This window comes from Amblyomma maculatum, chromosome 3 (genome assembly GCF_055883805.1).
Source record: "Amblyomma maculatum isolate TAMU_Amacu chromosome 3, ASM5588380v1, whole genome shotgun sequence".
Classification (NCBI taxonomy): Eukaryota; Metazoa; Arthropoda; class Arachnida; order Ixodida; family Ixodidae; genus Amblyomma; species Amblyomma maculatum.
The window spans coordinates 19,812,606-19,829,343 of record NC_139346.1 but is presented as its reverse complement, the minus strand read 5'-3'; the positions used below and the strand labels follow the sequence as shown (position 1 = coordinate 19,829,343).

Sequence of the window (16,738 nt, the reverse complement as noted above, 5' to 3'; positions counted from 1 at the left end):
AATTAGGGAGTTAAAAAAAATATGGCCGATTTGAATAGTTAATCAAATACGAAGTAGGTGCGTAGAACCGCTTATCACCGTTATACCTTTCATGGATTACCACACACATCTTCGATTTACACTCTCTCCAATATCTTCCCTCAGCTCACGCAAGAGGTGGCCAGCAGTCACAAACAGCGTCGACGGTTGCGCTTTCAAAACAAACAACCCCAAACATTCCGATCGCTGCCCTTGGTCGGTTGCGCGCGGGCGGCGGTTTCAAAGGAACGTATGTCCTGGCGTCTTCCCGAGAAGACAGCAACAGCAGCTCCCTCGGCCGCGCATTCTCCCAGTCCGTGTTTCGCCACGATTTATGGCCTCCGCGCCCTTTCCCCTCAAACAGAGAGAACGCAGTTAGCGCCGAACCCACAACCACTGCGCTTACGCTGTGCTTTTTAACTGCTCTGGCTTGCTTCCTTCGCGGCACGGTCGAAGCGCGACTTTTCCGAGAATCGGAACGGACCGAACCGCTGGCGTCGCCCGTTTCCATTGTGTTCCTACATCACTTCCGAAGTGCGACCGCCTGCGCGACCGTCATAAATAAACTTGGCCGCCCCTTCGGAGTCCCCCCCCCCCCCCCCCCCCCCGCGACAGTGGACCCACGGCTTCGGACAGACACCGGCGAAACTTGTGATTGTGGCTAATAGTGCTACGCACTAAAAAATCCTATGATGGTCTTAAAGGTATACAGAATAAAAAAAAATTGCCGCCGAGATTTCCAGCGCAGATGGTAGCTATTGCATTGGGAGTGACGAAAATAATCCACTATAATAAAGGAATGGGCGGAAAGTAAGTATTTTAATGAATATTTCTCAAATCGCCGCACCTAGCGGGCTTCTGTGAAAGCTCTGACAAAGCCGGATATCACATCACAACCACCCCAATCGCAGCCGGTCGCACCTGTTCATTTTTCCTTTCCCCCGTGGCACTTACAAAACAACGGATGTGCTTTTTTTTTTTTTTTGCTGCTCGTGTTCCTGCGCACAATTCATAGTTCCCTCCGAGCGCACCCTCCGTATGCGTCCCCCTCGACCTCCCTCGTGTGCAGCATTCCACACTTCGCCGCACTGTGCATGGCGCGACGCGCGGAAACCGACACTAAGAAGGCATAGAGTTAATACAAAGACTCTAGAGGGAAAGCTGGGCAGGGAAACGAGCTTCTCACTGGTTCGCCGCCATGCCATCATCAAATTTATCATTGTGGCCAGCACAGTTTCTTCTCACTGCGTCAAAAATGAACAAAGGTTTGAACAAAAGTTTTAAAAACCGCTGCCGATAACACAACTGTAGGAAATTTCTATACATTGTTTTCAAGTTTCAAGCATATTATATAATCTTTCAGGCACCTTCTTAGCCATAAAGGAATGATGTAGAACAATTGGAAACCATGTTTGCGAGCAGACGTAGTGGACGTAGTAGATCAACAGTAAGCACACACGAGCACCCTTTGACATTTACTGTATGCAGCACTAGCCATCCCGGATAGACCAAGGGCCGTTGCTGTGGAATTCGTCACTGTTTTTTTTTATATATATATACTGTGGTCGTCGTCTTGCGCCAAAGCAAATTTCTGACATACTTTCAGGTGATCGGGCACAGAGGAGATGCATGTGCGCTCGACGGACGAAATGCATGCGAAGCGCGGAACAATCGCAGGGATAGCCGGCCTTGCGATAACAACTCAGAAGAATCAGGACACCTATGTGATGTTACAGTAGGTACGCGACGCAACATATCACAAGAAATGCTCCACACGCGACGATTCTGCCGTTGTTTACAGCACCTACTGAACAGTAGCCGCCCGCCGTCGGTTAACTGCACGCCGCCATCTTCCCACGATCTAAGTTGCCAGCTTCAAACCATCTTCATGTGCCAGATTTAGCAAGTAAAATTCATCTGGCAACCAATGAACAGTGGGATAATGGCGGCAATCACGCGGTAACCCCTCGAATGCATTGGGTGAACGGGCAGCTTTCCCTCTAGAGTCTTTGTATTAACTCTGTAAGAAGGTCCCTAGAAATATTGCTGGTCTCTCGTCCGCCGGCCGCGGCGAGGGCTGCCGCTGAATGATCGCCGCGGTGGCGCTGCGGTGAACCTGACGCAGCAGACGACGCGCGCCCGTGCGCTTCGGAATGCATTCGCTGCGCACTGCCTGGTGTACGTGCGATGCCACTCTTTAGTTTTTTATTTCAGTTTAGTCGTAGTATTGAATTAGCGCCCCGGTTATTGGCATAACCACGGAAACGATTTTTTTTTTTTTTTTTGTCGTGACCGAAGTTTTGCGCGTATGTCCCGGAGTCGATGGAGAAACGAAGCCGCTTTTTATACCCTATTATCCTCACTGAATACTACCGCGGTGCCCTATTGTAATAACGTCTTCTGAAGATTTTGTATAAACAATTGCGCTTGCATGGAGGACTATATTAGACGCACATTCTAGGCTCCAAGGAACGTGTGCGAGCGGTAGAGCGCTGTCGCCGGCGTTTTCATTCACGCTATAGTTACATCTTAACTTCTTCTGACGTTTAGCTAAGTCATAATACGTATGTAGAACTAGAAACTTTCGGATGCATGCACAATTAAAGCACGCAAGATGAAAACCCGAGCCCTTCAAATCGCAACGCGCTTCAGGCAAACTGCTAATATGAATTCTTTGGTGCTTAGGAAGCCTAGTAGCCACTCATCCGAGTATGCCATCACTTTTGTTGACTTGCGTTTTGTCACCTCTAAAACATATTTTAACAGCTAGCTGTTAGTTGAGAGGAAGGGCACTAACACTTTTTTCAAACTCTGTCCTTGAAAGGTGTTCATTTTTCATTTCATAGACCTTTTACCAAATTTGTCACCAATTGTACGCCTTTCATAGGACAACCTCCTCGACACTTGGAAGTCTTTTTATTCTTTACACCCGCCAGACTTGATCCTTTTCTCCTTGACAGGGTGTTCTGAGTTAACTTTCGCAAGTATTTGCAGGCTATGCATATGCGTGCTGCATCAGAAACTTAGTGTTCCCGGAGACTGTGATGGGGTCCGATTGATTAGATTGGGCGAGACACTGATGAAGCATGCCTGTTAGTTAAGCCGCCATATTTTATTCCACAGTGGCCAACAGAGTGGTAACGTTCGGCTAGATGCCGATTACAAACACTACACTACCCTCGTTGAGCACAGTTAAATGGATGTGCACATACTGTCACAGACCACTGTAGAAAGGTCTCTCACTGGCAAACAGTCACAGTCAGGTCTCAAGGTCAGACAGATGACGTGCAGGTTTTCTGTTTCTCTGTGGATAACGCCGTGCTGGAGAATTCTGGTGCAATGCAGGTGGTGTAGGCGGGTGAGGTTCAGGCTGGTTCACTACAGGTGGTGGATATATGATGTCATCGCGGTCGAGTGGTGTTGTGGCTGATGCTTGTTTGAGGCCAGAGACATCCTTAAAAAAACTTGAGTTGCGCGTTATTACTTTTTTTCCTCTCGATGCCTTGATTTGTGATCCATGAATGCTTACAATGATATATGGGTCTGGATCATAGTATGGAGTGAACTTGTCGCGTCTCTCTTGCTTGCACAGGACTCGTTGATCGATAGAGAAGCGATGTGGTTGAGTATGTCTTCGTGCGTCAGCATGATGATTTTTGTATGCCTTTTTCTCGAGCGTGGTTGTTTTCAACCTTGTTAGATCTTCATTGTGCGAAGGAGCTTCAGGGCAGCACGGCAGAAGATTCCTCATTGGTCTGCCAAACAGCGGTTCATATGGTGATCTTCCTGCTGTAAGGAAGATCTGTATGACATCAGGAAAGTGCCAAGCTCTACTTTCCAATCTGTGTTCTCAAGCTGACTTGTGTTAAAATGCTTTTTCAATGTTCTCATGAACCGTTCAGCTTCACCATTAGCTTGAGGCCACAAAGGTGTGATCCGATGGTGTCGAAATCCTAACTGTTTCGAGAGTACAGCAAACTCTCTGCCTTGAAATGGTGGTCCATTGTCAGTTTTTACCTGTGCAGGGATTCCGAACTGGCAAAACACTTGTCGCAGCAAGGGGAGCCCATTGTTCGCACTCGTAGAATGTGTGACTTGTACTACTGGGTATCGCGAGAAGTCATCTATTACCCCCATAGCGTACTTTCCATCTGGGAACGGACCACAAAAGTAAACCGAAACTTCCTCCCAGGGACCATTGGGTGGTTCAGTGATGGCAAGTGGTTCTTGCTTAGCTTGGGGAACGACTGCTTGACATGGTAGGCAGCTTTTAATCAGTGTACTAGTTTGTCCATGCCTGGAAACCAAACTTTTTCTCTCAGCATTTGTTTTGTTTTGACAATCCCTTGATGACCCTTGTGGGCGAGCAGCACTGCTTGCTTCTGCAGGCTAGTGGGAAGAACTAGGCGCATTCCTCGAAGGACGATGCCCTCAGGTGTTGTTAGTTCAGTCTTTATGGAGACAAATGGCTTCAGTTCAACTGAGATCCAGCTACTAGGTGTGGGGTGCTGGATAGCACTGACAAGTAATTGTAGCTGCTGGTCTGCTTTAGTTTCTTCAGTAACTTCTTGAACTGAGAAGGAATTTGGGATGCTGTGGCACTGGATGAAGTTAACGTACTCGTTGGGTACTTTGTCGATGCGGGAATGTATTTTCATATCAGGAACCGGATACCTGGAAAGGTAATCAGAAGGGTTGCTACTTCCTGTGGTGTGCTGTACATCAAACTTGTACTGTTGAATGCGTAGAGCGAGGCGCTCAATGCGGGCAGATGGTGATGATCTTGGGTTTCCCAGTATGCTCACTAAAGGCTTGTGGTCAGTCAGCAAAAGAAAGTGAATTCCACAAAGATAAAGGCGAAAGTGTTCCATTGCCCATACAGCTGCGAGCATTTCACGTTCTATTTGGGAATAGCAGCTTTCAACAGGTGTGGGCGCTCTACTTGCATAGGCTATCACTGCAATGTGTTCACTGACACGTTGTGTGAGGATAGCACCCAGTCCATGTGGACTTGCATCTACTACCAGTTCTGTCGGTTTAGATGGGTCAAAGTAAGCAAGGGTGGATGCATCAGACATGGCTTGCTTTAAGCTCTCAAAAGCATTCTGCTGTCGTTCTGTCCACTCCCATGCAACATTCTTCAATGTCAGTTCACATAATGGCTGTGTGAGGTAAGCTAGATTTATCAGGAATCTGCCTGAATAGTTGATCATGCCTAGCAGGCTCTTTACGTCTTGCGGTGACTCTGGTGTTTTGATTTCTAGGAAGGCTGCTATCTTCTTGGGATCAGGACGAACGCCGTCAGCCGAGAAAATAAGTCCAAAGAAGTTCAGTTTTCGTTGATGAGAGACACTTTTTTCCGTTGAGTGTCAGTCCAGCTTCTTGGAGTCGCTGCAGAACTGCTTTCAGTGAGGCGTCATGCTCCAGTTTTGTTTGTCCAAAAATAAGGATGTCGTCACTAACATTCAGGACATTGGGGATGCCATTGAGCACTTGGCGGATGGTGTTTTGAAAGATTTCAGCTGCACCGCTGATGCCAAAGTTGAGATGTTTGTAGCGAAAGAAGCCAACATGTGTCGAGAAAGTTGTGAGCTGCCTTGAAGAAGTGTCAAGTTCCAACTGGTGATATCCATTCTTCAGGTCAAGGCTGGAGAATACTGTTGCTCCATTTAAGGGCAACAATGATGTCATCCACTGTCAGACACAAATGTCGTTCACGTTGAATGGCACTGTTCACAACACGCATGTCAATGCAGATTCGAATTTCATCAGGCTGATGTGGTTTGGGCACAATAACCACAGGGGACATCCACGGTGTAGGTCCGATGGCTGGCTCTATGATGTCTTCTGACAGGAGGCGCTCAAGTTCTTTTTCTGTGGCATCACGTAAGGCAAATGGAATACGTCTGTGTGGTTGTGCAACAGGTGGGACTGAGTCGTTCACAAAAAGGTGGATGTGCTGGTTTTTCAGTTTTCAAACTCCACTAAACAATTTGGGGAATGCTTCCACGACTGACTTGTCACCTGGATTGTCAGAAACTTGGTACGTGATCTGGACAAGCCCCAGGTTGGTTGCTGCTGTGAAGCTTAAGAGTGGTGCACAGTTTCCTGGAATGACAAAAATGTCTTCTTCAATGTACTTATCTTTGTATCTCATTGTAACAGAGACTTTGCCCAAAAGTTCAAGTGGAGACGTTGATTTGTATGGAGCTCTTGAAGTAATTTTCGCCAACAATTGACACTGTAGCACCTGCGTCGATTACGAAAGTGACTGGCACATTGTTGACAGTGACAATAGCCTTTGGAGATGAACTTGCTTGAGGGGAAGTCATGGCAACAAAAACGTACTCGTCGCTGCTTGGACTGGTGTCACAGGTGGCTGCAGGCTCTCTAGTACTTGAACTCTTCTTACTGCAGGCTAACTGTGTGTCTGAGTCATTGTCACAGTCCACTGCGTGTACTGTTCTCCTGGTTGGGCGACAGAATTGTGCAAAATGATCAACCTTGTTACATGCCTTGCAAGTCTTGCCCCATGCAGCACAACTGGATCGACCGCCTTGGTGAGGCCACTTGCCACCACAGTTGCGACAATCTGCTGACGAGACACGAGGTAGCTGCAGTGTGTAGGCCTGCCGTGGCATCTCTCGTTCATTTCTTGGGTGTTGGCCATGGTGTTGTCCTTCCTTGTGTACTGCGAACACCGCCGCATTGTTATCGATGTGCTTTTCGATTTTGGACACATCCCGTTCGACATCCTCGAGCATTCTTCCTTGCTTAAGGAAGTCCGGTAACGTGAGAGAATGAAGCATGGCATACTTTTGGAGGCGAGACGATGTTGTGGCGAGAATGATTTGGTTCTTGGCTTCAGAGTCGACGTTTTCGAAGTTACAATGTCGAGAATGGTGTCGGAGGCGCGCATAGAAGGTGTCCAGTGACTCACCAACGTTTTGCTGAGCTTGACGAAATTTGTAGATAGCAAATGTTGAGTTCTCTCGCGGCGCAAAATATGCATTCAGTTTCGCTCGAGCGGCATCATATTCTGGCGTCGATGTACTCTGCGTGGTTTGGGTCGTGCCTGTAGTCGTCGCACCTTGCGCAGCACTCTCGGGGAGCGAGCGATACATGTCGCAGACTTCTTCACCGACATAATGCAGGAGGAGCGCTTTTTTGCGTGCATCTGCCGAGATATCGCAAGCTAAAAGAAAGTTTTCGAACCTTTCTATCCTCTTCGTCCATTCGTGACCAATATCGTTGTCGTCGGTAGCGCGCAGGCCAAAACTTGGGAAGGCAGGGAGCCCATGTGCCATGGCTACGATTGCCGGTAGCCGTTTGTTGCTGATGGGTGATTGGACGGACTGACTCTTGATGTAGTGGTACTCACATGAGATAAAAGAGCACTTCTGACACGATCTTAGTGTTCCTGGTGACTGTGATGGGGTCCGATTTATTAGATTGGGCGAAACACTGATGAAGCGAGCCTGTTAGTTAACCCGCCATGTTTTATTCCATAGTGGCCAACAGAGTCGTAACATTCGGCTAGATGCCGATTACAAACACTACAAGAAAGAATGGTACAGTTCGTCGCAAAGTAATGCCCATTGGAGGAGGGAAAAGACTATCATGCATGGGCTTCAATCTGCAGCCAGGACAAAAACTGAGTTTCGCAATGTCCTGAAGCAGATTAATTATCTCTTCTGTTTACTTGACATCGGCTATCTCCTTCACTTTCTTTGCTCGAATGTACACTGCAGCATTTGTGGCAGCTTCATCCGTATAACTGCGAAGTAGCAGAACTCACCGGCTTACGTAGATTCCTTCCGGAGATCCGTCCTCGCTTGAGTGGCATGTGCAAATGTTGCTCATCATAAGAAAGACATTTGTCCACGCGGTGGTGGTGACTGCAGCTTTCTGCATTCCTGGAGCAGACTCACGTCACACATACGATCCATCGTCACTGTATTCTTATACCGGCTCACTGGTGCTTTGGGATCAATGTGCTTCGTTTTCTCTGCAGGTCTCTCTGCTGACTGTTTTTGCTCGCACAATAAGTTGTGCTCATTTCTCTTTTGAGGCGGGGTTTTCGGCAAGTATTTTGGAACGTCAGGAAACACTGTCTGGACGGCATCATTCATGAGGTAACATCCAGGGGAATCTCAATTAACCTTTCCCTGAATCACAGTCTTCTCAATAAAACAGCTAGGGTTTGAAGTGTCGCTCACAAACGGCACTACCTTCGTCACTCTGTCGCCGCGCTTGATGGCACGCTTGATGGCACGCTCCCACTCTTGCCTGTTCTCTGCGTCTTTCGATGCCCTAAGACAGAGCATTTCACTTGAACGAGCGCTACCCACTCTTGCACCCGCGAGCACGAGTTGAGTTGCAAGTCCTTTATTGGGCTCATGGCCATGGATGGAGGTAACGTGGAGTAGGCAAAATCTTTAGTGTTTCCACAGATCATCATTCAAATCAAATTGCTCTGATCAGGCCACTAAGGGAGCCATACTTGGCAAATATTATTTGTGTGTTAGCGTCAGTTCCTAGAAGGCGGTAGGGTTCGAAACACGTGCTGTCACACTTGTCCCGTTGCGGACATGACGCGATCACACATCCATAAAAAAGGAGCACCAACACACATGCTTGCTAATTCCATCGGATTCCGGCTCGCAAACGCAAAGAAGTGCAGGTGGTGCACAAGCGTTGCCACGGCACTTGCTGTTCAGCAGTTCGCAGACGCGCAGTACGGCACAACCTACACCACGCTAGATGGATGGAAGGATGAAATACAGGAGTGTCCCCATTGAAACGGGGTGGTAGCAGTAGCTATCATGCTCATTTTTCTCCCTACATCTTAATTATTGATTTAGATTGGTTAACTAAACCATCATTCTATTAAATATTTGTTTCCACATTACTAACATTATGTCACTTCTTTGCTTTTAAGCCACCAATCTTCCAGTCGTTTTTTGCTAGTTTCCACTGCCGGTTTACTCACCCGGCCACTGGTATCTCTAAACCCCAGAGCTTCAGGAACAATTACTGCGCCTGCATCAACTTCCGGATGGATACCATTACATTCGAGTATGGTATGGTCAATTGTTTCTCTGGAGTTAACACATACAGCACATGCGTCATCTTCATTGTTAAATTTCTTTTTGTAGCTGCGTGTTCTAACGCACCCTGATCTAGCATCAAAAAGTAGGGCACTGCCTCTTGAGTTATCAAAGAAAGCTTCCTTCCTGATCTGCATTTTCCACTTTCTTGTATAATTCCACACTCTGTTTCTTTTCCATCAAATTTATCCAATTTTTACCTTCTGTGTTTTTCACCTGTTGCTTAATGCTCTTTATTTCTCCGTCCTTGTGACTAGCATACTTACCAGTTATTTTCCTAGTTCTTTTCCTCCATTGTGAGTCAACGCTTTTTAAGTACAGGTATTTAAATACTTTAGCTGCCCAACTGTTACTGTCCAATTTTCTCAGGCATTCTTCATATAATACTGTTACGGAGCACAGTATATCGAGACGACGACAGAGCGGCATGTTATACAAGATGCTGGCGCAAAATATTATTGAGCCTTCCTGCAGTCCCTGGGCGTCTCCTGTCGTATTGGTCAAAAAGAAAGACCAATGTTGGAGAATTCGAGTCGACTATTGCCACCTTAATCAAATAACAAAGAAAGATGTTTACCCTCTTCTGCGAATTGACGACGCGCTTGACTGCTTGCATGGTGCCAGCTATTTTTCTTCCATCAACATGCGTTCAGGCTACTGGCAAATTGCTGTCGACGAACGGGATCGCGAGAAAACCGCATTTGTCACCCCCGACGGACTCTATCAATTCAAGGTGATGCCATTTGGACTCTGTAATGCTCCTGCGACATTCGAGCGCATGATGGACTCGCTCCTCCGTGGCTTCAAGTGGACAACATGTTTATGCTACTTAGATGAAGTCGTCGTTTTCTCTTCCACGTTCGCAACCCACCTTGATAGACTTTCTACAGTCCTAGCCGTTTTTCGCCGCGCCAAATCAAAGTACTGGGTCATTTGGTTGATGCAAATGGTGTGCAGCCCGACCCTGACAAAGTTCGAGCCGTGCGCGAGTTCCCTACCCCGCGTAGCTCAAGTGACGTGCGAAGTTCCTTGGCCTTTGCTCCTACTTCCGCCGCTTCATTCGGAACTTCACAGACATCGCTCGTCCGCTTACCTCTCTTCTGAAGAAAAACGTACCTTTCACATGGGGTTGTGACCAAGCCTATGCCTTCACGATGCTTATTTCCGCCCTCACTACGCCACCTGTTCTGGCGCACTTCGATCCTTCGGCACCTACCGAACTGCGCACCGATGCTAGCGGCCATGGTATTGGTGCTATCCTTGCCCAGTCCCAGCATGGGTCCTCTCGCGTCATTGCTTATGCCAGCCGCCTGCTTTCGTCCTCTGAACGCAATTATTCAATTGCAGAGCGGGAATGCCTTGCACTTGTTTGGGCGCTGACCAAATTCCGCCCTTATTTGTTTGGGCGGTCCTTCTGCGTAGTGACTGATCATCATGCTTTGTGTTGGCTGTCCTCACTTAAGGACCCCACTGGCCGCTTAGGTCGCTGGCCCTTACGAATACAAGAGTATGAATTTACTGTGGTGTACAAGTCTGGCCACTTACACCAAGACGCTGAGTGCTTGTCCCGCCATCCCGTTGTCCTCCCGATTTTGTCCGACCATACTGCTGACGACAATGTTTTGTCCATTCGGACTTTATCAATATCGGCTCCGAACAGCGTCATGATCCTGCCCTACAACCAATTATTGACCAGCTGCGCAACATCCCGGATCCTTCCACCAGCATGTTTGTACTCCATAACGAGACATTATACAGATGCAATATGCGTCCAGATGGCGCTGACCTCTTACTGGTCGTTCCGGCTCATCTGCGCTCTAGTGTCCTCGCCCAACTTCACGACGTTCCTACAGTAGGACACTTGGGAGTATCACGCACGTATGACAGTGTGTGACGCAGATTTTTCTGGCCTGGTCTCTACCGCTCTGTCCGTCGCTACGTCGCAGCTTGTGAGCTGTGTCAGCGCCGTAAGACACCCTCGCTTCAACCTAGTGGGCTCCTGCAGCCAATTCCAGTGCCGACAGAGCCGTTTTCTCGTGTGGGCCTCGATCTTCTTGGACCTTTTCTGACATCGACTTTTGGAAACAAGTGGATTGCTGTGGCGACTGATTATACCACCCGATATGCTGTAACCAGGGCTATCCCTACCAGCTGCGCCTCCGACGTTGCCGACTTTCTTCTGCATGATGTCATCTTGATTCATGGCACTCCACGTCAACTGCTCACAGATCGTGGCCGCTGTTTCCTCTCTCAAGTGGTTCATGACCTTCTCCGCTCATGCGCTACTCGTCACCGATTCACCATGGCCTACCATCCGCAAACGAACGGTCTTACTGAGCGCCTCAATCACACTCTAACCTACGTGCTGTCTCTGTATGTGTCCGATCACCATTGTAAGGTCGTCAACAGTGCATGTTTTCTCGTGTTTTCTTTTTGTGTGTGTTTGTGTTTCCTGCCGTTTCGGGCAGCCGGCCCGCGAGGCGCGCGGGCGGAGCGGCGCCCGTACCCGGGGAGGGGGGACCTTTTTCTTGTTTTTGGATTACAGTGTGAAGTGTCCCTGCTTGCGCGCGTGATCTGTTTTGTGTCTTTCTTGAGGGGCGAGGGGTCTCGCGCATTGGGGGGCACTCTGCCGTTCGGTGTTTGGCCTGGTGGTTAGCGCGCCAGGCTCCGAACGCCGTCGGCGGACCCCGTCGAGCGTCCGTTTGGTGTTGTTTTTTTATTTTGTATGTGTAAAGCGCGGTCGTAAATCTCGTGCGCGTCCTTGAGAGTGGAATGCCAGTGGTGGAAAGGCCGGGGTTGGGACGCTTCGGCGAACTGGACCTCGGCTAAGATTTTCCACGAATCTGTGTGAACGGGGGGGGCACCAAGGACGTTTCGCGGAAATGGAAAGCGCGCGAAAACCAGGAGGTGCGATGGGTGGCCCGAGGAGTTGCGGCCCGAGTGAAGGAGAAGACGGACGTTCTCCCGTACGCTCGCTTGGGACGACGGACTGTCCTAAGCCGGAGGGCGACCCAACTCTGTGTTTTATTTGTTCTTTCTCTCAACTATGCTGTGCTTGTTCATCCATCCGACCTATTAGTTGAATTAAATAAGTTTGTTAATTTAATTCGGCCCATTGTAATTATTTCGGCGATGCAAGGAGACGGGACCATAACCAACAAGAAGAAGAAAAAAAAAAGTAACTTCAAGAACCATCAAAAAGAAGTTTACTACCATCGTGACTGGGATGTCTCCTTACCTTTCGTCACGTTCGCCTACAACTCCTCACGCCATGATACCGCCTGATATTCTCCCTTTTATCTACTCTTCGACCGTTGCTGCCTCTTGACGACTCTTCCTGCAGCCACGCTTCGGATGCCATCGCCCGCGCTGATGCCGCCCGCCACATTGCTCGAGAGCATCTTGGAGCGTCTCAGCGCTCTCAAAAACGTCGTTACGACCTTTATCATCGAGACGTCCACTACCCTCCTGGTTCCCTCGTACTTCTTTGGCACCCGGCTCGCCATGTAGGTATGTGTGCGAAACTTTTGCCTCGTTACGTGGGCCCTTACTCCGTCTTGCGGCAAGTCACCGATGTGACCTATGAGATCACCCCTTTACAGCCCAAGAATCCTTCCTCAACCCCTCATCCAGAACTCGTGCATGTCACCCGTCTAAAACCATATCATTCGAGTTTTCCTGTGTAGGATGCACCGGGACGGTGCTTCTTCGGCGCGGGGAATACTGTTACGGAGCACATTATATCGAGCCGACGACGACGTGCTGATGTGAAGTAGGAAAGAAGACGACGCTCAGGCCTAGCTGACTTCGTTCTGTGGTGTGCAGTGTGTGGTGTGCGTCTAACAGTGAACTAGCGTTTACCACAGTGTTCTTACCTTAACAATATTTTACTCTGAGCTTCCCGTACTTCGAAAGATGCCCAGCCCATATCTCCCTGTACCGCCTCATTTGTGGTTTTGCCGTGGGCACCTAGCGCTAATCATCCAACGGCTCTCTGATTTATTTCTAATGTCGACTGTACCTCTGATTTTAGGCACAAAACCGCATTTCCGAAAGTAAGTCCGGGCACCATAATTCCTTTCCAAACACCCCTCAAAACCTCGTACCTGTTGTATCCCCACAATGCCCTATGCTTCATTATCCCGGCATTTCTTCGCCCTTTGGCCTTAAGTGATTGCTCATGCTTTCCAATGTATGCCAATCCTTCGTTTACTCATACCCCCAGATATTTATATTCTGCTACTCTGGGTATTTCATGGCCTTGTATTTTAAGACCCTGATCAGTTGAGCCGTTGAAAATATTAAGACCCGACTTAACTGCACTAAAACTGAAGCCTAGAGCGTCCCTTTCCTTCATCTCCGCAATACTTAACTAGAGTTTGCAAGTCTTCCTGGCTATCTGTTAACAGCACATCTGCATGCATTAAAACGGGGAGGCGCTGCTCAACCGCCTTTCCGCCTAATCTATACGACAGGTTAAAACCTAGGTTACTTTCTTGTATCCTCCGTTCCATATTTATCATATAAAGCATGAACAGCAGCGGTGATAGAGGTCAACCTTGTCTTAATCCTTTGCAAACCTTGACAGCTTCCGTACTTCATATCCCTTCCCATGTTATTTCTACTTAGTTATCCCGGTATATTTCCTGTAGGAAATCTGTTATTTCATGACCGATACCTTCTTCTTTTAATATGTTCCACAGGAGTTCCCTGTTTACGTTGTCGTACGCCCCGCTTATGTCCAGGAAAGCTAGATATTTCGATGCATTGGGTAAGCACGAACAGGCTATCATCTAAGCGCTTACCATTTCTAAAGCCATTCTGAAGTTCTCCGAGTGTCTTGTTACTTTCTACCCATGCTTGCACTTTTAATTTCACCGCCTGCATGGCCAACCTGCTTTATAACAGATGTTATGGTAATCGGCCTGTAGGATTTTATGTGCATCCTTCTCTCCTTTCCCTTTATAAATCAAATTCATTTTACTCTTCGCCACTCACGCAGACCTTGGGCGGAGAATGCCTTTAATGCCGCATGTGCAGAGCAAGTTCTCCCACTCCGAAGTTTCACACAGTGCCTGATGAGCTCTCCATTGTCATCAGCCTTCAATGACTTGTGCTGTTGCTGTCTCCACTGCACCTAACATTGCCATCATGGCTGCTGTCTCACTGGTTGTAGGCAAAATTATATCTCCATCCTGCTCTGAAGATTCCTTTGCATTGAAAAAGGGCTTAATGGGATGTTCAGAGGACAGAGTACGGCGACCGCTGACGCAAGGTGATCGAGCTGCGAAGCACAATACCAGGTCCGTCAATAAAATTTCAGTTGGGCCTAGATGGTTCATGGATTTTTTACGGAACTGAAGAGTGCAAACAGAAGACAATCCACAGAGAAGAAGAAGAGAACACAAGGACAGGTGCTATCTAACAGCTACTTTATTCTTCATGGCAACAACGCATTTATAGACCTGAGGCCACACTTGTGCAAGCAAACAAGAATCCGGCATGTCATTTGATCCAAGTTAAAAACGTCGCGCGCACAGGAGCTTATATTCGGCTTCGTACAAAGAGATAGAAGTATCGCTGATACAGTTTTCACCTTTTTTCTTGATATGAAAGGCTTCAAGTGACGACCAAGGCAGCCCAAGCTTCAAGTGCATGTGACAGCTGATCAGTGAAGAACCCAGAAGCATTCATCATCATTTGTGTCAGCGCAGTGTCTTCTTTACAACTGCGCCGACGGAAAGGGGGAGCCATCCTGGCGACTCAAAGAGAGGGGAGGACAAAACAGTTGTAGTATGGTTTTAGGCGAATGACGTGAACGACATCTCATACGTGGCGATGGTGGTCCTAAGAAGGTGTTGCCTGCTCTACAACTGGAGATGTACACTTGAATACACTGTAAGGGCCATGATAAAGGTGTTGGTATGAAAGTCAGAAGTGGGCTTGCCGTAATCGTTCTCATGTCGGCGAAGATCTTGAATGTTGGATGTGAATGAACGAGCCAGCTGGCGACACTGCTCAGCGTTACCGGCAACAGCAGAAAGAGTAATTGCTCTGAGCTGTCTGGATGGTTGGGATATGATGTCTAGCAGACAGGAATGCTTGTGACTGTATAACAGAAAGAATGGGAAAAATCCAGCCGCTGCCTCAGATGCAGTGTTGTAGGCCTATGTGACGTACAGAAGCACAATAGAGATGCCAAAAGAAACGTACATGGTGAGCATGTCGCCAAGAGTCCAGTTAAATCTTTCTGTGAGGCTGTTGGTGCGAGAGTAGAAAGCAGTGGTCGTTCAATGTATTGTGTGGCAATCATCCAGCAGCTCGTGGACCACTTGAGATATGAAGAAGTCACTGAGAAGTTTGCAAGAAGCCCTGTAAAGTAGGACAAAGTGATGTAGGATGAAGGAGGCAATGCCGTGCACACTGGCCACAGGCAGCGCTGCAGTCTCTGTGTAGCGAGTGAGGTGGCCGACAGCAACGATTATCCATCTGTGTTCGATGATGGAAGGGGCCCATACAGGTGGATGCCTGTAACAGGTTGGGGCACGGAGATGACTTCCGCTACTGACAAGCAGTGCAGGAGCGAATATAGCGGTGGTCAAAGTTGTACATCCCCCGCCAGTAGTACCGCTGACGGAGACACTCGTATGTCTTCAGCAAGCCAGCATATGTGTTTTGCGGGTCGGCATGGTGATGGGCACAAATATCTGAGCAAAGATGGCGAGGAATGACCAAGAGCCATTTGCAGCCATCCTGGCGATGGCTTCTTGAATGCAGATGACCATCCGGATCGTAAAATGGGAACCTCCCTCAGGGATCTGTGCTAGGCCCCGTCCTTTTCCTCAGTTATATCAATGATGTCGCTGGCAGGATTGCCTCCAATATCAAGGTTCGACTGTTTTGTAGATGACTGCCTAATTTACGCCAGAGTGGCCAGCCATAACAACCAGATCACCTTGCAAATATTAGTGACTGGTGCACCAAGCGCAAAATGAAAATAAATTACAGTAAGAAAATGTACATGAGAGTGACAAAGAATAAAAAAATCTGCTCTCTTTGGATTCCTGCTTTGGATTCATGCCGTCCCTACATTCCAGCACAGGGGGGTCTCAGACCCCCTTTTTTAATGCTGGTAGGGGGGGGGGGGGGGGGGTCTCTGAGAGACTAAGATAACCGTGATTTTTGCATGCTACTGGAATCTCATAACCTGAACCGTGCAGCTTATAAGATGATGAGGAAGCAAAAGGAAGGGAACCGAGCATGTCCTGTATCATGTGTACCATGTCTGAAAGGCTGCATAATGGCATGTGGCAATGTTAAATGTAGATAAAAATTAAAAAATGATAAAGAAGACAAGCAGAATAAAAAGAATGTGCTACCTGTAACACATGCTTCCAAGTAATACCCCACCTAAAATGATTTTCTGGCTGTAAAAGCTTCACTAAGTAACTCTGCTTTCGACAGCTGTCCAGAGTACAAATAGGGGCTACGCTTCTACACTGCAGCATTGTGAACTGCAAATGACGACAAAAACACCGACTGTCATTTCCAGGACACCGTGCAGCTCCTCAGTTGTCCTTGCTCGTGTGTGGGCCTTCACAGCTGCTTTC

The 16,738-nt window shown here is 48.0% G+C and overlaps 2 protein-coding genes across 4 annotated transcripts in view; both read right to left on the bottom strand.

Annotated features, from left to right (window-relative positions):
* Nucleotides 1-16,738, bottom strand: part of LOC146194305 (proline dehydrogenase 1, mitochondrial-like) — a 251,848-nt gene that overhangs the window by 234,100 nt on the left and 1,010 nt on the right. The gene's annotated exons all lie outside the window — the stretch shown is intronic.
* LOC146194306 (uncharacterized) lies at nucleotides 828-16,734 on the bottom strand. Its single transcript, XM_084597340.1, has one exon. It carries the CDS (start codon nucleotides 7,323-7,325, stop codon nucleotides 6,201-6,203), a length of 1,125 nt encoding a protein of 374 aa, XP_084453466.1. The 5' UTR covers nucleotides 7,326-16,734; the 3' UTR covers nucleotides 828-6,200.